Source organism: Synchiropus splendidus, chromosome 7 (assembly GCF_027744825.2).
Source record: "Synchiropus splendidus isolate RoL2022-P1 chromosome 7, RoL_Sspl_1.0, whole genome shotgun sequence".
NCBI lineage: Eukaryota > Metazoa > Chordata > Actinopteri > Syngnathiformes > Callionymidae > Synchiropus > Synchiropus splendidus.
In genome coordinates, this window is record NC_071340.1 from 24,210,507 (window position 1) to 24,236,944 (window position 26,438).

The following is a 26,438-nucleotide window of genomic DNA, read 5'->3' on the forward strand; positions in this document are numbered from 1 at the left end:
CTAAACTTGACCGTCGCTGGTGCGGCGTCTGACTGGACGTCTGTCGCAGAAGTACCTCTGAAGAGCTGCTTGTGTCGTCCACTTTTTTTTTTTTTTTTTTTGCGAGAATTCTGAGAAGCGTTAGCAGTGCGAAAGGCTAATATCTCTATCGCGTCTTTGTGTAGATGTGATCGACCGATCATTTCCCAACCAACACGCTGTGGTTGCTCCTGGAAAGGCTGTGGAGTCTTTTCCACTCCAACATTCTGTTTGTGATTGATGCTGTCACACTTTACGGCGAACTCTCGATCCATCGTGTTTTTCCGTTGCGGCGTTTTGAGTCAGCAGTTCGGGGCTGTCGTCGACGTTCACGCTGTCAAGCGCGGCGCGGGGTTGGGTGACCTGTGTGTGTGCTTGTGTGTGTGCGTGTGCAGTCCAGTCCAGTTATTGCAGGCAACCCTGACACAGATGGTCCTCAGCGATACCACATACCAGAGGCATTGTTTAGGGAAGGCGAGCTGGGAGAGATAATTGACAGGCATATAGCAGACCCATCCCCCTCTTCACACAAGCGCGTGCATAGTAACCGCACACTCACACACACCGAGCGTCCGCCTCCCATATGTGTCTTTCTCTGGGTGTCGTATTTATAGCACAATCACGCACAAACTCAGAAGAGCCTTCCCCTTTTGTAGCCAAACCTCCTGCTCGTACCTAATTCCTCTTTGGTCGCCCTCACTTGCTCCGCTTCATTTTCACCCAGCAGCAGAGCCCAGTTGGTCCTCTGATTGGTGGACCGCTTGCCTTTGTGTGATGTCTGTAGCGTGACGTCTCGCAAGCTGTGTGCGTGTGTGTGTGTGTGTGTGTGTGTGTGTGTTCACGTGTCCTGGTTTGAATAAAAAGGTTGTGTATTGTGGCGACTTGCGTGGAATAAAAGTCAAATCGTGAGCTGTAATGGAAGAGGCAGCGATAGTCATGGTTTATTTGAAGTGTGTGTGTGTGTGTGTGTGTGTGTGGTGGACCCATTGGCACACAAGCAGGAGGGACCAAGGGAGGGGGGGGAGCAAGCGACGGAGAGAGAGAGAGAGAGAGAAACCGAGAGAACGTGTGTACAAGTGCTCATGTAAAAGCAGATTAAAAACACAAGATGGCTTCCTGAATGGGCTGCTGGAACACAGACGAGAGGAAGAGAGCGAGCGAGCGAGCGAGCGAGGGAGAGAAAGACAAGAGGAGAAGCCAGGGACAGAGGTGAAGAGAGGAGGGAGCTTCTGATGGGGATTTGGCCGGCGGACGGAGGACTACACATCAAGAGAGACTTGAAGGGTAAATATCCATCACCTCTCAGGCTATTTTAAGACCGAAGCGGGGCGTGCGAGTGCGGAAGGGGCGAGCGGCAAACATCGCTGGGAATATGAAGCCGCTATTGTTGAGTGTAAACATACCTGCTTGAATGAGGGGAAGCTTTGATGAATGGCATTGAGTGTTATCAAAAACAGAGGCGATATGAGGCTCCCACAGAGGGATTATATAACCCGAATGTCAGTGATATGTGGAGGGAAGTGGCAGAAATGAACCAGCTTGGCCTGGTGATCATGACAGGTCTGATGGGAGAACATGTCGGTCTTTTTGCCGCCGACGTCTTGTGGACCTGTCGCAATATTCCATTGATTATTTTCTCTCTCCCTCTCCCCATCATCCTGCTCCCACCCATTTGCTCCCCCCTTTTTGAATCATGATGAAGGTGGAATATTTTGAAGACACTACTCCAGGCTGCTTGGGAAACCCTGGACTGACAACTCAGGTAAGACAGCCCACACCTCGCCTTACGTCCCATTTGGTGTCCATGTTGTGCACTGGGATCCTCGGCTGTTTCCGGATCAGCCGGTCAGGAACGTCGGCACCGACGCGTATCTTCTGGAGCTCACTACACGCAGCGAGTGCGCCCGGCGTCAGAGGAGATTGTCATATCAGGATCGGTCTTATGAGGTCTGCAACTTTGCTTTTATCTCCACACGGCGGTGTGACAGGCGCCTCTTCATGTTGTAGCGGCGTTTCGGTTTAAAGAGTCCCACGCTGCCCGCTGATTGGTGCCAGAGCCAGACACGTGTAGATGCAAGAGGCTGGACACAGGCGAAGGGAGGAGGAACTTTTACGCACTGGCTCAGGAGCTAAGAGGCTGGATTTGCTCCTTTAGGTTTTCGGAGTCAAATGAGGTAAACTGTGGAGGAAAAAGTCAGTGGGTCAGTTGCCGATCCGATTTGCTGACGTGCGAGGTATCGCACCGTAACAGCCATCTTCATGGAAAACTCACTGGAACCCAGTGTAGATTCTGACACGACCAGTTGAAGCGTAACACACTGCGTTTGATTTAAGCCTTTTGTAATCCCTCTTTGTGTGCGGCCGCTTTATCTACCAGACACAGTCCGCCATCTGTGTTTTACATTTTTGTGTTGTTGGAGTGTCTATGTCTGCTTCCTCCTCGACTCTGTTGCTGGTTCACTGAGCACAAGCCGGCACACACCCTGGTTGCCGGCACCAGTCTCCTCGTGCTAGTTAAAGGGACTGCTTCCCTTTAATGCCACGGTGATCCAGGGAGCAGCGCGGTGCAGTTACAGCGCAACAGCAACATGGTGCTGTGACAGTCAGATGACTTCCTCTTTCTTCTGCTGAAGCAGGAACTAACAGGATAGTTGCCGATCGCAGTCGTCCCTCTGCTGTGTGAAGAGTTACGGCCGACCTTTTCCTTTCCACTCAATGTACCACGACATCACAGAATCAGATTTAGCTCTTGACCGGCATGTCACATGACAGCCAGCACCACGTGCGCCTGTGTGTGTCTGTGTGTGTAGTAAGTGCCTCAGCTTTCTTGTCATACTCAGGAAGCGGAGAGGTTGACATCATCGTTTCCAACAGACTGCGGGTGTTGCGCTGCGAAAGTCACATGGAGATTTACGTGGAGATGCAAATGTAGTTCTGCTTCTATGACGCAATGAGCCAAAAAAAAACTTTGCTTCAAGGAATTGATGTCAAAATAAACTATCCACTGATATTATAACCACTAACGCACCAAAAATACTTTCACAATCGGGACAATCTCTACCTTTTTATTGACGCATATCTCAATTTCAACTTCCTTGTTGACCTTGAACAGTGCCATCGAGTCTTTTTATCTAAATGTGTCAAAGATTAAAATCCCCACATTGTGGTTCTTACCTCGCCGACACTGACATCTGTGACTCACGTCTGACTTGACATCTCTTGCCACAAGTGCAGAATTGGGTTACTCATATGTATGATTCATTTTCATGATCAGTTAGGAAAACCTGCGTCAGTCGCCAAATACAGAGACGACTGAGCTGGAGCCTGGCGTGTGGTCGCATTCATTCGACTCAGTTTGTCGGACTAGAGGGAGACGGTACAAACACATCCATGTGTTGTGCTGATGTAACACAAAGGTATTGTTTGTCAACAAACATGAGCGCATAAAAGTCTATTAGCATTACGGCTAACTTCTTCTGTATGATTTATTCATGACTTTTCCGTGCGGTAAAATCGTTGCATTATTCAATGCCGGCCCATTCTTATTACAAAATGGTTCCATCTGAAGCTTACAAAACGTTCATTTTTGTGGTACAATACTGGCTTCAGGTTGAATCAGGTGACGTCCCTTCCACTGCAAGTTGTGTGAGAAACAAAAGGGTGCTGGCCCTTTAAACCTGGCAACGCCTGACTTGAGCATATGGGAAGCTAATCTTAGCTGCGCTCCTGTGAGAGACAAGGATGGCAACCAGCCACAAGACAGAGCTGTATTGTGCACCAGTGCCCTCCTGAAACACATCAACGTGAAGTGTAAGGTGGAGGCTGTTTCAGGTTCTGAATGTTCTTTGCCTCTTTCTGTCTGAGGTAAAAAAAGAAGGAGAATCGATTATCATTGTACTTGTCAGGTATTGTGACACCATATTGACTGCAGAAGGCTTTTTTATGGAAGCCCCAACCTGCTTCTTTGTTGTTTAGCTTCAGCAGATCCACCCTGTCCAATAGCACCCCCACGCTTCTATCCATTTTCCTTCTTGTTTCCCTCTAAAACTACTCCTCCCCTCCTCTTTGTGAGCAGCGTAGAGGAGGGGTGGAAGGGCTGCCCTTCCCCAGCTGGGGTGTTCGTGCTGACTTGCACGTGCCGAATGTCAGGAGGTATGACTCAGACTGGATATCCTACACTTAGTACTATGATCCTCACCCAAACACACCCTGAACCTTACACCGCCCGGCGTGGTCTGGACGGGAGCCAGCAGGGTAAAGAGTCGCAGAGAAAACAAAGGCCGAGAAAGATGAGGAAGTGGAGTTTTATTAACAATAAAGTGGCCGATCCATTCCCTGGAATAAAAGGGAGTAAAATAGACCTTGTCTCTCAGTTTAATAAATGAACAGGAACATGTTTGACTTTCTCACTAGTCACGCTGAAACAGCTGTTTCACGGACCTCCCACCAATAAACCCGACGACCCGCGCTCGAACAATCCAGCGCTGTATTCAGTGTGTTTGCGGAGGCTTGTTTGTGTGTGTCCAGTCATGTGCACGCGGAACAAATAATTTACTGTCCGCCGCATTTGTTGCCCTTAACTGGGTCCTGTCGCATCTCACATGGGATCTGAGACGGAAAGTGAAGGAGGGGAAACGGTTGGAGGAAAGGAAGAGGGGGTGCAGGGGAGAAAGTCTGTCTGATCAGATGACCCTGATACCGTTTGACTGCAGGGCGATGGGAAGGAGGTGGGGTGTGGGGGGGGACCAGCTGACAGGAAGAGATCGGAGGTGGGGACTAGATCATCACTGTGATGCTCACGATCGTGACATGAAGAGAGTGAAGTTTATTCTACTGTTGGATTTACCCCCACACACGCTTCCACTCTGGTTCCAGCTGAGTAGGATTTCTCCTCCATGAGTAGGATTTAAACACAAAAGGATGACGTGAGAAGCAAGACGAGTCAGGGTGAAGCAGTTGAGAAGGGAAAAACGCAGAGTTGGGGGTGTGATACCGACTTTTGCTTTTAATGTGATGCTATCGCACATTTCAAAGTTACAGTGTGTGGTTTCTAGTAAGTCAGTAACCAGAGGTGTGGATTAGGTAACATCAGAGCGGCTCACTGGGGCAAAGTCTGTAGAGAAGCCGCCGCCGCCTTTTTTTTTTTTCCCGGCTGACTGAGCGTAAAGTCAAGCCAGGTCACGAAAATACTCATCAGGTTCCGCTGCATGGTTAAAAAGAGCAACAGGAAAGATGACGAGTGGTGATGTCATCTGAGGTGGATGATCTAAGGCGAAGCTTTTGAAATGACACGCGCTTCCGGGGAGGTGGGCGAGGGCGTTCTGCTGGGAAACACCGGCCACCATGACGGTGCATTTATGTCACCCCCATGCCTTCACTTCCACGTGGATTTCCCCCGAGCGCCGCTTGAGCAGCTATTTTGGGATGACGCTCATCCGTGGGTCGGCGCTGGGAAAAGCACGGCGGGTTATGGTCGAGGAAAACAAAGGCCTGGAGAGAATCAGTGGGGGAAGCAAGACTAGATGAGAGATCAGGCTGTGGAGTTGAGGTTTAGGGACATGGACGAACAGTGATCCTTAACTAGTTTCCTTCCTTTGACGCTCATTCCTATGTGACTGTGCGCTAGAGTGAAGGAGAAACAGAGCCTCGGCAGCCTCTGAATTATTTGTTTGCATGGAGGTGAAAAGTGTGAGACTAGAAATATGACCTCTGGAAACCGCTGGCTCAGATAATATCAAGGTGCTAAAGCTGGCTGCTCCCTGAGAGGGAGAGGTTTTCGGCCAAACGTAGCCTCGCGGCTGCAGCGACAGAGCAACGGTGATGGTGGAAGACCGGAGTTATGTTGTCGCTACTGCTTGATTCATTTTCTGGGTTCGATCCAGTGACGTAGTCTTTGTTTGGTCAGGTGAAGTCAGACATACGAGGCGTTCTTCACATGAGTTTGTCAGACCACCAACCAGAGGCGGAGGGAAACACCGGAGAGGATGACGTTGCTGCCTTTGCTTGGTCACGTGGTTGCTTCCTCTCCTGCGCTCAGCTTTCCCTTTAACTGGTTGGCACGCTGTGGTCATGTGACCCTATTGCTCTATTTCTCCTCTCCGTCTGCTTCCACTGCGCTGCTGGTTCTTCTTAAGCTTACTAAGACATGCCTGTGGGTAAAGCTAAACAGTTTCAGTGTTTCGGTCGAACTGTGCAGGGAAGAAAGAAAAGAAAAGTGGGACGTGAGGAGATCGGCCAGTGTGAAGCGCAGAGATGGAGGGAGAGCACAGAGGAGAGTCCGTGGGCTGATGGAGATATTTTTGCCTTGCAGAAGTGCGGGCGTTAAACATCCAGAGAACACCAGACAAAAACGCTATATCGGAGCAAAAAAGATGGCAACGTTCCTCTCGCCACCTTCGCTGCTCCAAACTCAAGCGCGAGGGCAGTCAATCCAGAAGGCCAGAGTCAGTGGTCTTGAAAGCTTCCACAGAGATAAGAGCAGAGACACAACAACGTAACGCCGATGAGAAGACGTCCATCCTGCAGAAGACCGTTCAAACACGTCTGTTTCCTTGAATCTTGATCCCGCCAGTCCAGCGTTGCCTCTACGCAGCTATCACTTCTCCTTATCCCAACAAGCCTCGCAACCTTCAATCTGAGCGGGCTTCCGTCCGTGCTTGCTCGCCGCGACATGAAGATAGTGACTGAGGTGCCCGCGGCATGACGAGGCGATTCTTCTTTGGCGAGCGCCGAAAGTAGAACCTCGAACACACAGTGACACTTGATGTTGGTTGCAGACGCCACGAGAAAGCAATTCACCATTGCTGTTTCCTCATGTTTTCGTGGAGGCGACGTTACATAAAACCCTTTCCTGCTGCCTCGCGGTCATTCGAGACATTGCTAAACCTGGACTTGTTGTTGAGTACGTATGATGTGCACGAGATGCAGAGCAGACGTGAAGCTGTCTCGATGATGGTTGAGTCTCTGAAGGAGCCCTGTTGCTCTCGGCTGCCGCTCCCTGTGCTCTCTCTGCCTCTGCTCACTGCATACTCCTCCATTCCATCGTACGTGCTCACTGTGCTTCAGATAATGGCCTCTCGCTCTGCACACAGAAGAGAGAGAGAGAGAGAGAGGGGAGATGGAGGGAGAGGCTGCGGGAGAGGGAGGGGAAAAGAGGGAGGGAGAAAGAAAGGGGTGAGGTGGGGGCTCTGAGGAGAAGCATGTACAGCCAAGTGAAAGAAAAGGATATTGAAAAAGGGGAAGGGAGGAGCAGGCAGAGATAATGAAAAAGAATAAAGCAGAGAGCATTAAGCGTTGGCCGTGAGAGGAGGAAAGAGAATGAGAAACGCGTGTGGTGTGTCGGGGGGAGGTGTGTTGTGTACTTGTGGTTGGCTGTGCGTGCGTGTATCGATGCATGCATGTGTATATGGCAGCTCACTGTGTCAGAGCACTGCGCGGGCTGTAAGGAATATAGCGGAACACAAGGCAACAGCACCGGATTGCTCCTAAGCACTTGCTCATGCTCTGCCCTGCCTCTTCTGCCTTCTTCTTCCCGAGTCTCGCCGGCTCTGTCTGCACGTCGTGGGCCACGTAAGTACACGATGCCGGTCCGACAGATACTAGCCGGCTCCTCTGTCATGGTGTCTCCGTCGTGTAGCCAAGCGGCGGGTGGGGGAGAAGGATGAGAAGAAGAGGGAAGATGGGGGAGTGTTGTACAGCCAGGATATAGGTTCAGCTGACTACTCTCTAGCTAAACTTAACCCTCTCAGCACTGCCTCCAGCACATGTCAATGCTTTGTGTTCCCTTCCTCTGTTCTTTAACAGGGCTGTAAAGGTCCTTCCTGTTGAAAGGGACAGGAGAAATAAATTTTAAAAAAAGGTCTTCTGTGTTTTTGTTTCTGAAGGGGCTTCACAGTGTGTGTCAAGTTTGTTCACTGCAAATGGGTTTAGTTTCCAAACCTGAGAAAGGTGCGAATACAAGTGAAGCCTAGAAAGAGAAGCGCCTCCGATTATTTCTGTTCTGTTTCGTGTCTGTTGGAAGAGTCAGTCAAGGTGAGTCAAGGCTCGCTTGACAAAAATGCTTTGTGCGAAGGCAAATGTGAGACGGATGAGCCGCTGTCTCGGTGACCACTGATGCGCTTGTCACGCAGAAGCGCTGTGAGAAAAGAGGAATCACTTGTCAGTGTGATTGCGTGCGTGATTGGGGGAGGCTGTGCGCTGTTGCAGTCATTTTGTTTCAACACACTGCAGTTCTCATAACTGCTGCACACGGTCCCCTGCCCCCCCTTCTTTTTCCTGTCTGATGCCGATGATAGTGCAGACGTGGGGTCTCTTTCGGATACCGTGCCGGCTGCTCGATGCCAGACCTGATCCTCCCTCCCCCTCCACCCCCCCGCTGCTTACTCCATGACACCCCTCTCTATTGGCTCCCCCTGGGACCTTCACCAGACACACAGAGCAGAAGGTATATTCAATGGAGAAAACATCGGCTGTCCAGTAATTAGCCACTTCAGAGCCTCATTTCTTTAGTATTCAAATAATGGGGAAGCTGGATGTCACAGTCCCTTTCTTGAGGAAACCCGAGTCTTACAGATGAACAGCCCGGGAATGAGTTATTTCAGTGTATCTTTGTCACAGTGATGCGTCCACTAAACACTGTCAATGATTCCTCGATCTGCTGTTGGACCAACTTGTTGGTTGTTCCTTTAACAGCCGAATACTTTTGAGGGAACTGGAACAGTTCCATTCTTGTGCCAGTATTTGCTTTGTAGGGGTTCTCCATAGCATCTCCATTACTTATCTAGAACTAGCCCCTTCGGGCAGGAGTCTTCTCTGTATTTATGTCGTGTAGTATTGTCATGATTCTTTTGAACAATTTATCTGGACAAAAATAAGTGTCTTGGTATTTAGGGTTAGTCAAGGGTGACCTTTTACTTGGCCCCTCCCACCAGTGCCCTGAAGATGACACCTAATGTTGGTGTCAATTCTTTATCAGAAGCTGTTTTACGCTGCATTCACGCTGTAAACAAACCTTTTTTTTTGTTTCTTTTCCAGACCATTTCCAAAGTCACTTCAGTGGATGGCCCCAAAAGTGGTGGCCAGATGGAAATTGGGTCTCATGACCGCCTCCAGGAAGGCATGTTGAGTCTGGAGTTGGCCAGCGGTGGGAATCAGTATCCTAACAATGAGCGGCCAGCCACAGAATCAGAGCAGGAGACTTCCAGGAGCATGCCAAGGGAGCGCTGGGTGCTAGGGCCAGACAAAGTCAGTGACGCCCAACAACAAGCGTGCTGGAACAACGGTGCGTCCCTTGCTGAACCGGACCATCATGCAGATACAAAGGATGTCAACAATCTGGTGGCTTTTTCAAACATTGCTGGCTCACTGCCTCCATCCACTCCCTCCACATGCCACAGAATGCAGCCAAACACGACGCAGTTGTATGAAAAATTCACACAGGAGATGGGTGCTGACGGTGCTGAGTCCAAACGGTCTGTGGTGTCTCAGCACCCAGAAGATCTGAACACCCTGCAGACTGCTTTGAGCCAAGCCAAACATGGCAACAAACCCCCGAACTGTGATTGTGAAGGGCCCGATTGTCCAGACTACCTGGAGTGGCTGGAGAAGAAGATAAAATTGGCTAACAGGGAGGAGCCGGGCGCCGCTAAAACAGTGGATGCTCCTCAACAGCTACATGCTCACCTGCCACAGCAAACTGAGCACCGTCACTTGGTCAATGGGAGCCACCAACTACCAGCCCAGTTCCCTCACCAACAACACATACATCAAAGTATCGACAAAGTGCCCTGCTCCAAGCCCCCCATTCCCTGTTCTCCACAGGTGCTATCGATAGCTAAGGAAAAGAACGTCAGCTTGCAAACAGCCATTGCTATAGAGGCTCTCACTCAGTTATCCGGCACTGGGCCACAATCTGCTGGGTCGTCTTCTTATATGCATCAGAAGATTGCGTCCCAAACTCCCAGTAGAAATGGTTTCATACCGTCCAACCCAGGCACTTGCACATCATCCTCGCGTTCACAATCCGTCCCCCCAGGTCTTAACACTGGTCAGCAGACTTCCTTTGAGTATCACAGGCCTCAGTCACAGGGCCAGCCTCTCCCATGTTCTACCTCTCCCGTACCAGGCAGTGGTCAACGTCAAGACTTGGGCTCGAATCCCCAACAGTGGCAGCAAGTCTCAGGCAAGGGTTCTGAATATCTGAACGCATGGATGGCTGCAAAGTCAAACTACACCTCCGCATCGCCCTCCGATCCAATGTCCGAGCTGAAACAACTGCTGGGTGACAATAGTGGCAAGTTTAGCAATTTCAAGCTTCCAGTCTCGCAGCATGTAACCCATAATGGAGGCTTCCAGGAGAGGGTGAGTCCAGCACTGGCGAGGGTAAAGCAAGAGCCAGAGACGGGTGATGGCTTCCATCACACTGCACCGGGCCATTACAACAAGGGTAACGGACAAGACCAGCACTTCTACGGAAATAGCCTGACTCCTGGTCAAACAGCCATCAGCCATTCCACTCAGGCAGCTTTACAACAGCACCTTAGCTACAAAAGGAACCTCTTTTCAAACCATCTGCCTGGCTTCGGAACACCGGGGGCGTGTGCCCCCGTGGCTTGTCAAAACTTGAAAAAATGGTGGCCACAGATGGAAAATGTAGACCTGCCTCCCATGGCCATCAAACAGGAGCCCAAGGAGCCCAAGAAGAAAAGGAGCACGCAAGCATCTCCTTCAGCTAAAGCGATAAGCGGGTTGCTCGCAGGTCCTCTGCTGCCGAAACCCAAACAGATAGTCATTAAAAAGACAAAGCAGCGAGCCTCTATGCCAACATTTCTGCCTCAGTCACAGATTTCCATACAAAAACCACCAGTCAGCATGATGAGCAGAGCCACAGCTCTCACTGGCCTGCAAGAAAGTCCTCTGCCTCTCCATGGTAACTTCCCACAGGCTGTTGCTGCAGGCCTCCCCACCCAAACCCAATCTCAGGTATTTATTTCTACCCCATCAGCTACCCCCTCGTACAATACTACTGCTCAGCTTGAGAACACTTCACTTCACGTGGGCGCGCTGCCTGCACCCCATACTAAGTCAGAGGCCGCAAGCTCTCTCGCCTCTGGTAACACTAACACCACCCCAACTTCCCTGTCCACTTCGAGTACCTCACAACTACAAAGTTTGATGAGCATCGATCCAAAGTATGAAGATTTGATCCGACAGTTTGAAGCTGAATTTGGTGAATCCCCCGGTGAGACGCATGTCAGCCAACCATTGGAGACAAACGCAGCCCCTCAGATGAGTAATCCGTCCCAGAGTGGTACTCAGGATTTAAGTCTCTCAAAATCCACCACCTGCCAGATATCTGCGTCTAGCGCTTCTTCTGTTTCGGCTGAGCCAAACAACGAAGTGACCCAAAGTACAGCAGGCTTCAGCCAGGTTTCCACTGAGACGCCACCGGTGGAGCATCCGAATCCTCAGCCATCCGACTCCCTAGAAACCACCCGTGCTAAGGGGCAACTGTCCAGTTTAGATGCAACCTTCAGCATGCCAGGTTCCCCACTTCCAAAACGCATGAAACTTGAAGCCTCAGGGGACATAGCAGTTCTCTCCACCACCTGCTACTCTGAAGAGGACACACCCACGAAGGAGAGCTTTCCCTCATCTCCATCTCTTAAGGGATTTCTGGAGTCGCCTCTCCGCTACCTGGACAGCCCTACTAAGAGCCTGTTGGATACTCCCTCCAAGGACCTGCAGGCAGAGTTCCCCACCTGCACTTGTGTGGGTAAGTCGCAAAGAGGGGAGCTTGGAATATTGGAAGGGAAGTAACAAGTATGACGATGGGATACATACATTCATAGTTAAGAAACAAAGTGACACTGTCAAGAAAGCATGATTTCAGCCGTGGCTACACAAATCCCCAGAAATGTGTGGCTTAAACCAGAGTTTGATCAAAGATGAGGGGAAGATGTGTGGAAAATGTAAACAACAGTGACAGTATATGTCAAAAATGGACGACGTATATAGAGGTATTTCACTTAATATTCTCAACTGAAGCTACATTTTTGGTGTAAATATATGCCAATATTTGCCTATTAAATAAAGTGCACGATAACTGAACACTTTTCTCACAAACATTTCAAACAGAGAGTTTGGCTCTTGTAGGAAATTTATTGACTTTATTAGCCTTGTAATCTATTAAACTAAACATATTTATTTAATAACTAAATAAATATGATGTGAATTATCAGCAACATTTACTATTTATTTTCACCGCTATTAATTTCCACTATTCCGAGGTGTGAAGTCTTTGTTGCTGTTGGGTGACTGTTATAGTTTTCTGGAGATAAGAAGCGGGTAATAAAAGGCTCACAATTTAGATTTGGGAACGTGTCTTACCATAAACAAACTACCAATTTGTACATGTATTAGCAGCCTGCAATTCATCATTACAATGTACTTATTAAGGTCTTGTTAATTTTACACCATACTCTCCAAACAGCATTAAAATGACTGATTATTGACCATTAATATGCATGTTATTAATACTTGTTCTCCAGTCGGAAGTGTTACTGGGTGAATACCACCAATGACCATGGGTCTCAGCACACTACCTGAACTGTTGCAGAATTCTAATACCACTCTCATCCCACGTCTAGATCAAATCCTGGAGAAAGACGAAGGGCCCTACTACAACCACCTGGGATCTGGACCTACCGTGGCCTCCATAAGAAACCTCATGGAGACAAGGTGAGCCTTTGATCTCTTCTTTCAGGAGTCTTCTTCTTTCACTCCCTGCCTGGACTATCTCGTCCTCCTCTCCTTACACATGTCCCGGGGGAAAGAATGACCCAGAATCTGGAGGGGAGCAGGAAATATCAGAGTTACCAGCCTGTCAGAGGAAGGAACACATGGCTGAGGAAAAGATTTCAGATACATGTGTCATACCAATTGCATATTGTGACGTGTTTGGTATGAGGTGTGAAAAGTCATGCAAATACGTCGTAGACGGCTCAGACTCTTTTGGGCCTTTGGGCTTACAGAATACCAAGTCGGTCTTTAAATAAAGTATCAATTTCCTAGTCTTTGCATCACTCAATGCAATTTTTAAAAATTATGTTTCAATATTTCTTCGATTGTACACGTCAATGAAAAGTTCTGACCTCAGAAGGTCTGAGTCAAATGGTAAATGATGACCAAAATATAGCATCGTGATATTATGTCCAGCACATTGTTGTGTGCAAACAAACTCGCTCGACCTGAGTCTCATCTGTGTAGCCCTTGTACCAAGTCTGTGGTGTAGTTACGTGGTCTCCACATAAACGTTCTCAGAGATACGTTAAATTGAATGTGCTTCAGAAATAAACCGGTCGCGATACGCTCACAACATGGACTTAGACTTAGACTTTCTTTATTGTCACAAAAACATATCACCTTATTATGGCAACGAAATTTCGGTTTCCAAAAACTATATGTCCAAAATAAAGAAATATCAGCTAAATACTAACAAAAAAATAAATAAATATAAAAAGTCATGGCTTGGAAACATGAAGCTGCTTTGTCATGAAGCAGCTCCCACTGCAGCCACCAGCTCCCACCAGCGGTTATTCCGGGGCCAGATTTTGTTTTGCGGGGGATGTTTGGTCACTTTTTGTTGCTCAAGAGATGAGGCAGAACAGTAAGAGCTCCATTGTCTCCCCATGACCCCTGACCAACCTCTGACCCCAGCAGGCCACCACGTGGTTCCCGAGCTTATCCTCTTGTCTTTCTCTCAGCCACCTTGGGGTGTCTTCTGTTTCAAAGCATCCCCATACCAAATCAACTCAAGGCCCTCTGTTTATGGACAGGGCATTGTTTGGTCAAGCAGGTGCAGCCAGGACTCACCGGGCTACAGGGCTGATTTCCTCTCACGCCACTCACAGTCTGGCTGGTGTTTGCAGTGCGTCTCCCCTCACACAGCCAGATACACATCTCTAGTGCCACAAGTTTAGCAAAAAGGGCCCCAGATGAATACGCTTCCTGTGACACCATTGGTCTGATGGAACTGTATCTTTTGTCGCATCATTCTCTCAACTAGCCAAGTCAGAAGAAAGCCATGTTCTGAAACAAGTCACCCAGATTTGTTGAGGTCCATATTGCAACTTATTGCAAACTTGTCAAATCGGATGACACTATTATTGCTGCACCGATTGACTCAATATCACCCCTCTGTGGCCAAACTTTCCCTCCGGAGACAAGGGCTTGTTCCGTTTAGGACCACAAATGGAGAGACTGGAGAACAACAACTTCCTGTCCTGTGAAACAAAGACTGACAGCCACACGAGTGTGTCTTCGCATTAGCATTGTGAGAGAGCATCAAACATGTGGTGCTAGTGACTGTGCTCTGTGGGACAAACTCTTTTACCCACCACCAAGTGGACGGCTTATAAAGAACTATGTATGCAAACATCGACCACAAGAAAGCAGGTGCCATTAAAACGGGAGGTTTCAATGAGGAACCTAACTTACCTGGCCGAAGGAAAAAGATCTGTAATGCTTATGGAGAACATTGGCTGTGGCTCCACCATGGAAGAACATCTGGTTCAGGTGGAGTTACCGCAGTGTGCCACTGCCAAAGCTATATACTTTTGATCAGGCACATGCACAGCCAAACCCCAGCCCCCTGGTGGTGCTCAGCCTCCAGTCCTTTTCACCTCATTCTTAAATTCTAAAGCAAAAAGCAGTTACTCTCTTGAGAACTACGGGTACGTTGTCACCATCATCCTCATCGTGGCCAGTTTTACTCGCTTGCATTTTGGTGTCTGACGGTTTCAGTTTGAGTTGGACACAGTTCAGCCGTGTGATTCTCAACAGGTGGCCTTTATTCCCGCTTGAGTTCCAGCCTCCCATAATGTTTCACACTCAACCATATTTTATTTTATTTTTATTTATTATATTTATTTATTTTTGCCTCTTCAATGCACTTGATGTTGGAAACAAGGATAAAAAATATCCTTCTGATAAAGTCTTTCTTCATTCAGGTACGGTGAGAAGGGTGAGGCAGTTCGCATTGAGAAGGTGGTCTACACAGGCCGGGAGGGGAAGAGCTCGCGAGGGTGTCCCATCGCTAAGTGGGTAAGTGGCCGTAAAAGATCTCACTGGTTTTGGTCCCAAAATTATTTTTTTTATTTTTGGTACAGTGCATTAGTGTCCAAACAGTCTCCATTTTAACCAATGGCAGCCAATATTGGCATCCAGCATCTCTATATGCTTTGACCTCAGAGCTGTGTATGTTTCCCTTCTTTCATCTGCCGCAGTTTCTATTGGCTCCTGGGCTTCAAGTTAGACAGCTGTTCCTGAGTTCCTCTTGTGATGTGTAACGTCCTTGCTTGAGGTTGGAACTTGATCATGTGGGAATCAGCGCCGGGGTCACTTGATAGGACACAACAACTCTGGCTGAAAAAACAGCCCACACTGAGTTAGAAGCGTGTTTTGTGCTTGTACTGCTCAACTGCTTGCTGAACTTTCTTATGGTACTGTAAACTGCCCACAGTCGTGGAGTGCGTGCAAGCATTCACCAGATGCCCAAATTATGAAGCAATGGTCAACTTTAAACATTTTCCAGCGTCATTTTCTCCGACTTCTTGGGCAATGTGGATGAGGCCTTTAACCTAATAACCATGAATCTGGTCCATGAACTTGGGTGTTGTTCGGGAACCGATAAAATTCCGTGTTTAAATCCGCTGCTGAACTGGCTGAGCTCCGGCGGTTGCCACAGATAGGACTTCCTGACATTGTTAACCAAACCTAATTGTTTGCGATGGCTGTGCAAATGATGCGACGAGGCTCATAAAAATCTTTCCGGACAGGTGATTCGTCGCGGCAGCGAGGCTGAGAAGCTGCTGTGTCTAGTCCGCCACCGTGCGGGCCACCACTGCGAGAACGCCGTCATCATCATCCTCATCATGGCGTGGGAAGGTGTCCCCAAGCTTCTTGCTGACAAGCTCTACCGGGAGCTCAGCGACACCCTCACCAAGTACGGCAACCCCACCAGCAGACGTTGTGGCCTCAACGACGAGTAAGTGTGGCGGCGATCCGCTGGATGTGCAGCACTCACTGTCACCAAGTTAGGCTCAGAGAGGAGAAGGGTGCGTGGTATGTGCTGAAGGCAGGATGCTGAGGGTTGAGCTGAAGGAGGGAGAGGAAGTCAGCAGTCTGTGAAAGATGTGAGGGACAGACAGAAGGATCAACGAGAACTGCAGAGGAAGGTGAAGAAGAGATCAGGTTCGGTGTCTTTGTTTCATATTCAGATACTATATCGCCTCGGCTGTTGAACTCATGATCAGCCTTTATTTTATTTTATTTTATTTTATTTTATTCCAAAGCACTTCCTTAGTTGGTGGGATCCCCACTGACCATGTAGTATAATGTCGTCAGGATATTATTCTGAAATCTGGAGCCTAAATTATAACACCATTCTGAGCTTGTTCCTCATGAGAGGGGGAAGTTGTAAAGTGAAAAAGCGCCTCCTGCTGTGCTGGTGCTGAGGATCGTGTTCTGAAGTGCTGTTCACTGTCGCCCTCTGCAGTCGTACCTGTGCATGTCAAGGCAAAGACCCTGACACTTGCGGTGCTTCCTTCTCCTTCGGCTGCTCTTGGAGTATGTACTTCAATGGCTGCAAGTACGCCCGGAGCAAACTGCCACGCAAGTTCAGGCTGCAGGGAGAGCGTCCTGAAGAGGTAAAAGACCAGGGTTGGTGCTCTGCACCTTAATAACAGCGGCTTAACACGGGCTCTCTGGTACAGGAGGAAAAACTCAGGGATAACTTTCAACATCTGGCGACAGAGGTGGCTCCCTTGTACAAGCGACTGGCCCCACAGGCCTACAGCAACCAGGTCGGTGCCCCACTAAAGGATCTGTGTGCGTGATGCAGCTTCTTTCACACCGTTTTTCGGAGGTCCTTGATGGTTTCTCTCTCGTTTCAGTGCCTGTCTGAGGCCAAAGCTCCTGACTGCAGACTGGGATTGAAGGAAGGACGGCCCTTCTCTGGAGTCACTGCGTGCATGGATTTCTGTGCTCACGCCCATAAAGACCAGCATAACCTGTACAACGGTTGCACTGTGGTGAGCCGACTCTTCCGCCGTGCCGTTTCTCGTCCTTCCTGTCATCCCTCACTTCTGAGCCCCCGTCTCTTCCAAATACATTTCTCACCAACGTTTATACTTCACATCGCCACGACTCTTTAAAAACCTTTCTTTCTCGGAGATGAAACGATCGTGAATGATCGCTATCAAATCACGTTGACATCTTCTCTGATATTCAATTTTCGTCCGACTAGATCTCGCTTACGGAGCCCTGGAAGTGACATGCATGACTTTATTTTTTTTTTGCCTGAGATAACAGTTATCTAGAGATCATTTTTATCCCAAGAAACGATGACTTCCTGTAACCATTATGTCTCCCATGGCTTCGTAACGTTGTCATTCGCTGTCTGCAAGTCAGAATATTGCCGACGGCAAAGTCTGTGCACTTTTAACACTGTAATCAAGTGGCTTCTACTCAAAATAATACCACATGTGGCATGCATGACTATCTTTTTTCTCCCGAGTTAACAGTTATAATTTTTTATCTCCGGATGAAAAAAATAAAGTCATGCATGTCGCTTCCAGGGAGGCGTAATACGTATAGCTCAACCACATATGGTATTATTTTAAGTAGAAGGCACTTGATCAGAGTGTTAAAAGCGCACAGACTTGCAGACGAATGTTGACGAACAGTTACGAAGCCATGGGAGACACAGTGGTACAGGAGGACGTATACAAAATGCTCTGCCAGAGAGGCATGTGCTGACATTCACGATTGTATCTTGAGATAAAATTTATCACAAGATAACTGTCATCTTGAGATACGCATTATCACGAGATAAAAATGATCTCGAGATAGTTGTTATCTCGGGCAAAAAAAAAATAAAGTCATGCATGCCACATCCCCAAAAAATAAACACACGCATGTCACTTCCAGGCTTCCGTACTTGCTGGTCCTGGTCTGCTGTTATTTTTTCATTGCGATTACAGAATATGAACAGCAGAGGACAGCATTTACCAGTTGGCTAAGTTGTTGCCTGCTGAGCTGCAACACAGTCCACTTCAGATCAACCAAGATTACTGTGGATAAATCTGATAGTGCCACATTTTTCCCTCCAAAATTGCAAGTCAAAAGCCATCGACAGTTCATATTTCTGGAAGCACAAGTTGTTTGACTTGTGTGCGTGACTTTAGTTCAGTTTGTTGACCACTATGCGCTAAAGCTAAAGTTGTCATACGATGGGAGGTGCTTGTTTCGTAGGGTTCGCACCAGCGCTTTAGCAGCATCGGGGGCCCCTACCACGGGATTTTGACCCCCCACACTGGGAGCGATATAAGTGATAAAGCATTGTTTCTGGCTGTTCGGGACAGCGACACTTGTTCATGATCTTATTAAATCCGACCCTCTCTGTTTTTGCGCAGGTGTGTACTCTTACCAAAGAGGACAACCGGAAGGTGGGTGAGATTCCTCCAGATGAACAGCTCCACGTGCTGCCCCTTTACAAGGTCTCGCTCACCGATGAGTTTGGCAGCGAGGAAGCCCAGCGGCAGAAGATGCAGACAGGGGCCATTCAGGTGCTTCAAGCTTTCCGCAGGGAGGTTCGCAAGTTGCCGGAGCCTGCCAAGTCCTGCAGACAGCGCCGCCTGGACGCCAAGAAGGCGGCATCGGAGAAGAAGAAAAGCAAACTCCTTCAGCAATCTGGTCAAACGCCTGATAAAACAGTGGTGAAGACTGAGCTCTCTGTCACCACTTCCCCACAACCTCAAGGCAATAAAGGTAAGTCAGATGTACACCCTGAAAAAAACAGAAATCATTGTTTCATGTTTTTCGTTTTGTCTCCTTCAACCGTTTAGCAATTATAAAACAAGAAGTGAAGCCCAGCATAAAGAAGGAGCCTTACAACGGATCAATCGATGAGTTCAACGTTCATCCACACCCGGCCTACTATGCAAGGGGAGGCCTCCCCCCGACTGGTCAACCCCCTGCAGCAGACCCTGTGAACGGCTACCACCACAATCTACCCCCCATGCACTATAACCACTACAATTATCCCCCCAATGCACTTTTCCCGTCAAAGATGAGGACCTACGAAGGTCGCCATGGCTCTTTGAACAAAGTGGGCGCCAAGCCTTTCCCGGTAGACAGAAAGCCAGATGTTCACAGTCTTCAGGCGAGATTGGCTCAGTCATATCCTGAGCAGATGGCTCCAGGCATGGACGCCCAAGCTCCAGACTACAGCCACTCGCGCCCTTCGTCTGTGTCGTCTGAGCCTGGTAGCCGAAGCACTCCGATCATCAAGCAGGAGCCGATGGATGTTGCCGTATATGAAGGCACGGTGCCGAGCCGCTCGGGCGCAAGCACTCCCAGCACCACCCCTCAGCCTGCTCCCTGGCCTCAGCAGACGTTCAGTAGTGGCGGGAGCTGGGACCATCCTCCGAATCCAAAACAAAGCACTGAAGGGCCATCAATGAACCTGGACAGGCCACAGTCTCACCAGCATCGCCAGCCTTCTCCCTATCCGCAACCATGGACATCATTACCTCGCCCCAATGCAGCAATGGCGTCCCCGGCCCCCTCCCCGTCGTTGCATATGCCACCCTCTCCTTGTCCCTCTCCTCACTTGGGTTCAGTGAGACCGTGCATCAAAAACCAAGGCTCTTCTCGCCCTTCCACGCCAGGCCCTGGTACCCCCCATCCAGGCACGCCGCAGCCAGATCCTTCTCACTCAGGCCCGCCCACACCACAGCCAGGGACTCCCAGGCACTGGGCCAGCCCCGCTCCTAGCCCCCAGCCAAACGCTTGGCCAGTCGGGCACGCTGCATATAGTCCTCATGTGAAGCACAGAGAATCCACTGGGGCCTACCCAGACAATATGTGGTCCAAAACTGTGGAGAGTCGCTGTTCCACCCCTCTTGGGCTTCAGGAAAATGCCTGGAAGTCTTGTGGGGGTTCCTTTGCGGGCAGTACCCCGTCTCCTGCCCCTGAGGGCCGTCTTTTCCCTGACGCCCTGCAGCAACAGTCCGATCAGGCCTGGAACCCCAGTCGAGCCGAGAGCGACGTCGAGAGCACCAAAGGCCGAGAGGAGGACGACGATGAGGTTTGGTCGGACAGTGAGCACAACTTCTTGGATCCTAACATCGGTGGTGTGGCTGTCGCACCGGCTCATGGATCCATCCTCATCGAATGTGCTCGTCGAGAACTCCATGCCACCACGCCACTCAAAACCCCCGATCGCTCCCACCCCACGCGCATTTCCTTGGTCTTTTACCAGCACAAAAACCTGAACCAGCCCATGCACGGCTTGGCTGTGTGGGAGGCCAAGATGAAGCTGCTGGCTGAGAAGGCCCTGCAGAGGCAACAGGAAGCAGCTCTCCTCGGCCTCTCCCAGGAGGACATAAAGGCCCTCGGCAAGAAGAGGAAGTGGGGTACCATGGCGGCAGGGGCCTCATCAGGACCTGGACAATCTAAAGACAAGCGGGAAGGGCCGGCCACTCGGTTGGCCTCCACGTTTTACACCTCCTCCACGGTTACTGTGTCTCCTTATGCCTTCACGCGCCTCACTGGGCCGTACAACCACTTTGTGTGAGGTCAGACACACAAATGTAGACGAAGATTGAGTGGTACCATTGCTGTTGTGGAGAAGGAGTTGAGCAGGATGAATGTTTCTTCTGACATCTCAGCATCCAGCTCCCTCTGGTGTGGATAGGGGACATTTTTATTGTTTTTACCTCATGTCAGGCAGTGGTTTGGCCTCCAGACACACTTGCCTGTGGTGCTCTTCCTCTCTCTCCCTGTGAGAGGAACTTCATTCTTTTATTTCCTTGTCCATAGAATTTTAATGATTCTAATTATTGCTATTGTTATCAATATTATTATGATCGCTATTGTTACTGTCAATGTTGTTATTACAGGTATTATTATAATGAAGACATGTTTTTTTTTATAATTGCTGTTTCCATTAATGTTATTATTAATGATGTGATTTTACTTATATATATATATATATTTTTAAATCAATCAGTCTGAGTCTGTCAGACAGTTTCCTTTTTCCATGTTTGGAAATCTTAAGTATATATTTGGTTTTGTCTCAGTCAACTGATACCTGGAGGAGGAGCCATTATCGCTGTGGCTTGGAAGCAAAACAGCACGTTTTTAGGATCTGTCTATGGCCGTCGCCACTCAATTTAATGTCCTTCTTAACTCTAAATTATTTAAAATCCTAACTGTTGCCGATGCCGACGAGTGGGTGTGGGATAAAGTTTGGTATTTATCTTGAAAACATTGTCACTTTAGAGCCTCACCATACGATGTTTAAGGGTGAGGATGCTGATCTGACCCAATTGGAATTTGGCCCCGCAGCTTGCCATGTGCTAGTGAGCTCCTCCTCCGCCTCCTCCTCCTCCCCAAACACCCCACGCCGCTTCGTACAGGTGCTCGAAATCAAGCTTGTATCAGCGTTTTTTAAGCGTGTTTGCTCATTAACGAAACTTGATACTGTAATCTGGTGCTTTTTTTTTTTTATTTAAATCTGGCTCATCTTGGCTCTGAAGGTGACGCAAACCTCTCGCTACATGACTGTGAAGCTTTGGGAGAGACATTTGGTTCTGAGTCACAAGATCACTCCAGCTAAAGCAACCAGCCGGATAAATCTCCGTCGACATCCTCTTCTTCATTGCTTATCCCATCCACAAATTTGTAGTTTTTAAATTGACATCATTTTATACTCCCTGTTTTCAGATGCTCCAATTTCCTCCCGCAGAGTAAAGCTTATGTGTTAACAGGTGACTGAGTGGACCGTTCTGTCTTCACAGTGTCCACCTGTACAGGTCTGTACTGAATTCAAGAGTCCAAGAATAGATTCAAATATAAAAAGAAAGTTGTGCTATAAGGACAAATGAGGGCACTTTTCAACTACTGATCGACAATGAGGAAGAGGAGAGACGGAAGAGAAATGTCACTGAAAGTCACTGATGTACACCAGGTTTGACTTCCAAAGCTTCTTCAAAGTCATGTAGTGAAGCGTCGCCACTGGGGGAAAAGAAACGGGGCTCCACTCACTAACTGCTACAAGGTGCTATTAATGCAGCTAAGTCAAGAGCCAGGTGATGGGTGGCGTCAGTTTCAACAGGGGCTGAGCACCGTCGGCGTTTACACAAGACTCCCGCTACTCTGTAAGTCACTGTAAGTCCAAGGCAAGTCAAGCTCGCTGCTTTTACCATCCACTGCCACATCCAGGAGGCGCTGCTGCTCCCAGCTCGTGCTGCGCTGCTCACTTTATGCATATGACGGATCGTGTCGTTGTCCAGCGGTGCAAAGTTGAAACACTTTTTCTCTGGAGCTTTGGGTGGTGCTACGCTCTGGTGCTCTCCTACTACACTTGATCCAGTGGAAGTGCGGTGGTCCTTCCTCTGCTCGGTGCTCTCATCCAGAGGGCAGAGCAAGGTCACCGGGCGGAACAAGTCGATGTTGTTCCTCTTCACTGAAGGTCATGTATTCAGCACAGCCAAGCAGTGTCATTTATCACGTCCACACAGGAAGGCAACAATAGCTTCTGACAGCGAGAGCCGGCTTGTGAAACCATCGCTCGGTCGAGCCAAAGACCTAATGTCCCTTGAAGTACTCACTGGAGAAGTACAGTTAAAATCAGTGGCGAGGTCAAATGGCTAGGTCGCCCCACCACTCCCGCCCCCGACCCCCCCGCCTCCGGGGTGGTGTTCAGTCTCTTCAATAACAACATTCACTTGCTGAGGTGTGATGACTGTTTCCCCCCTCTGTGTGTTTTTAATCATTTTATTTATTAGATCACGGTGAAGAAGACTGTCTGATGTTGTTTTTCTTTTTCCACCTTTTTTATATATAGCGAATACAAATTGTACATAGAGAAGAAAAGATTTATAAAAGCACTTTGTATCTCAATTTTAATGACAAAAAGAAAGAGCCAATTATCGACAACTTGAAGCTTTGTTTTTGTTTTTTTGTCGTTGTTGTTGCTGTTTTGTTTTCCCTCCAGAGAAATGTTAAGAGAAGTGTAAATACTGAAATATTTAGGTAAGATTATTTAACTGGTGAAAATAGTAACTCAACCATGATATTTTTTGGGTTCTTTTTTTGACATCGGTTCTTGACACTTGATCCCCAAATGTTGTGTATGTGCTTCGTAACACTGCTGTTTTGCTCTCACAAGTACTGTAAACCGCCCTGTTGGCATGGAAGAAGAGAATCTCCGAACTTATCTGTTTCTTTCTGTTCTCATCCTGTCATCAGCGGAAACTCTGGATTGAAGAGATGTGTCCTGCAGCAAAGCACAAAACAGGAGGGAGGCTTTAGTGCAGCGGTCTGAAGATATGTACGCGCCGCACTGAGCTTTTCATCGTGAAACAATTCGACCCCCCTTTCAGTAACCTTGGCAACTAATACCTCTTATGTTGAAGGTTAAAAGTGCTCACTGTGCTTTGTGTGAGCCTCATTGACCTGTGTAAAAATACATATGATAAAGAGGTTTACACCCTGACGGAACACCTGGGCCGATGAATTATTTTCTGATCTCCCAGCAAAGCCTGGAGATCTAGTATAAAACGATCACAGCAGTGGGAAGGTGTTGGACGGGGCTGCTCCTCAGACTGGTCCAGAACTTTCCGGAGAGCTTGGAGTTTTCATGCACTGAGCTGAAAAACATGACGCCAGATGGAGACTCGACCAAGTCCCTTCTGGTTTAGTTTTCTTCACTGAACACATACGACAAGCCTTGTCTTGCACTGGTATCACATGCTGACCCACCCGACCTTATTCGCTCATACGACGGGTGCTGACGTGTCGAACTTTGTAAATGGTCAAAAAAGCTACTGGACAGAAGGCCGATCCGATGGTGCTACCGTGTTTCAAAGTCACTGTGTTTGAATATTCGGGATGAAAACGACACAAACGTTTTTTTCCTGAGGTCGTTCAGTCGAACGGCTCCGGTGCAGAAGAAAAAAAAAAAAAAAGAATGAAACAATCACCGACTGTTCTCCAGGTACAGCTCTTTCTACTCTACTTTTTTGCAGATTCACACACACAAAAAAAAGAAAAAATCTCACTTTGTGTTGCCCACTTATGTTGAGCACTTGATGTTGTGGACACTTCAGATTTTGGAATGAGACTTGGACCTTGGCACTCCGAACATATTTACTTACACAGCTGGCAGCTACATTTTGAGTTTGAGTGCTGTTTTGCTCTTCTTCATGTCAAAGATGCAGTATGTAAAAAGTGTTTTTGTTCAGTCTCTCTCTCTCTCTCTTTGTAGCCGTTTGGTGTATTATGTGAATACATAGTGTATGTGGTTTAATCTCCACACTATTGTTTTATGATGCGCAATAAATAAAAAAAAACACATTGAAGTAAAAGCTGCTTTTCATTGGAGTTTTTTCCTTCCTTTCCTGACCATTGCTCGAGGTGCTCGGATGGAGCAGTACACACAAACGTTGCGGAGGATTGTGTCTATTTATGCAGTCGTTTCCTTGTTATATATTCCAAAGCAGTTCTCTGTGCGGCTAAAAATTCAAGACTAATTTGATCGAGTGAAAGAGTGAAACACTGCTCAGAAGGGTTTCCTGGTGCCAAGACCACTGTGGTCACCATGGACACCGCAGAAGGTTAGCTTCTCGCTATTATTACTAAACTCAGGGGCACACATGGACCAAGAAAAAAGAAAAAGCAGGGCAGTTGGTGAGGCATCTTTGTTCAGACTTGCTCCATTCAGCTCTGGCAGGGAAGGTAACGGTGAAAAAATACCTCTAGTCCAACCTCGGTTCTCGACCGCAATCCGTTGCAGATGGCGGTTCGTGATTTGTTTGAAATCCGTATCGATTTTTCCCATGACAATGAATGGAAAAAGCAATAATGCGTTCCAAGCCTTAAAATAGTCTTTTGTAGGAGTGAATGTAGAGTGTCTGCTGCAGGTGGCTGTTCCTCTATGTGTGTGGCCGCTGCATGTGGGAGGGGTTGCCGAGTGAGTGACGTCTCTCCAGAAGTGAAGAGGTGCCCGGTGCGTGTCCAGCTCTGAATGTGCGCTTCTGTGCAGTTTGGCTGTGACAAAGTCATAAACCGAGTCACGCTCTGTCCCAGACTGGCCTCATCCCTGTCCCAGCTCCAGCCCACAACAGGACATCAAACCCTGGAGTGAGCGCTCCAGCACCTCCCCTGTGACACTCGACCACGGTCCAGTGTGGAGACAGGAAAGGTTTTACACCTCAATATGAAGAAAAAACAGTCAGTAAATGGAGCTAACGGGACACGTCTGCATACAGAGGCGGCGTTATACACAATAACAAAGCATGGGTCAGCTGATTGGTCCGTGTGCGTTGTTTTTTCCGGCTTCTGGATTTTCGTTTGAAATCCGAAGCACAAAAATCTCAAAATTTTCATTCAAACTTCGATTTGTTCGAAGTCTGGGACGTTTGAAAGCCGAGAGCGGACTGTATTTCATTGATGTGGGGAAAAAACCCTGCAGAGTGCAGTACGTTAAAGGTAGCTATTATTCTAGCTGTGAGTGTTAACAAGATAAAGAAGTCGCATTGTAATTTCCGGAACATTCATGGTCTGTGCATTAAGCGTTTCTCAGACCAGACAGAAGCGTTGGATCTGTGACGGAGGAACCTCTGATCCACTGCATGTGGTGCAGCTGCTCCTCAAAGACAAAGCTTTTGGAAGCCTCCTCCAGAGGCCAGTGGTCTTGGAGAGTGCAAAACCTCTCTATGTGCTATCACGACTGCCGCGGTGGTTATTGAGAGGAAACGGCCGTCTCCCTTGCTACAGCTGATTTTGCTCTTCACGCAACAACACGTTGGTCCTGTATAGGATCGACACCTGCATTAGTGATTCCTCAGGTGCGACTGACCTTTGTGTGGCTGCTGCCTCACAGCAACAACCAGGTTTGTCTCGCTGGATTCGCTTCCAGCTTGAGGCAACCTCCGTCCTCTGTGTGTGGAGCTTGTTTGCTCCCCTTGTGCAACCGTGGGTTTATTTTGGGCACTCTGGTTTCCTCCCACCGACCCAAAACATGCAGAAGTTAACCCTGTTCTCTTAATGTAGGTGTGAGCATGAGGCTTCATGAAAGAGCGCCATCATTTTCAGAGCCCACTAGATGGCGCTTTCTATTCTAAATGATTTAGTTCTGAACAACCACTTCAGTGAAACCTCACAGCGTTTTAAGTCTAGAGCGCCTCCTAGTGATGCGTAAATGAGGCATCATAAAGACACAATGACGCACTGTGTTGATACTGTGTCACTGAATACACCTGCTGGACTTTAAAAAACCCTGCAGGCAACCGACTTGACGGACTAAATTGACTGAATATACAATGTCATTTATCAAGTTTTTGCATTTATAT

General features: G+C 48.3%; 1 protein-coding gene and 2 long non-coding RNA genes across 3 annotated transcripts; 1 reads left to right on the forward strand and 2 right to left on the reverse strand.

The window, feature by feature from the left end:
- The first annotated feature begins 1,070 nt into the window (after positions 1-1,070).
- tet3 (tet methylcytosine dioxygenase 3) lies at positions 1,071-24,441 on the forward strand. The gene is made up of 11 exons (XM_053869863.1): positions 1,071-1,302; positions 1,721-1,780; positions 9,052-11,791; positions 12,666-12,756; positions 15,027-15,120; positions 15,855-16,063; positions 16,574-16,724; positions 16,791-16,880; positions 16,971-17,108; positions 18,492-18,846; positions 18,924-24,441. The coding sequence occupies exons 3-11, from the start codon at positions 9,100-9,102 to the stop codon at positions 20,654-20,656; spliced, it is 5,553 nt and encodes a 1,850-aa protein (XP_053725838.1). The 5' UTR covers positions 1,071-1,302; positions 1,721-1,780; positions 9,052-9,099; the 3' UTR covers positions 20,657-24,441.
- On the reverse strand, positions 4,997-12,838 carry LOC128762063 (uncharacterized). The gene is made up of 2 exons (XR_008415522.1): positions 12,724-12,838; positions 4,997-7,148 (listed from the first exon to the last, which is right to left on the reverse strand). It is a non-coding gene; the product is annotated as an uncharacterized LOC128762063 (long non-coding RNA).
- On the reverse strand, positions 14,690-22,732 carry LOC128762062 (uncharacterized). The gene is made up of 3 exons (XR_008415521.1): positions 18,506-22,732; positions 16,580-16,716; positions 14,690-16,200 (listed from the first exon to the last, which is right to left on the reverse strand). It is a non-coding gene; the product is annotated as an uncharacterized LOC128762062 (long non-coding RNA).
- Positions 24,442-26,438: the final 1,997 nt, after the last annotated feature.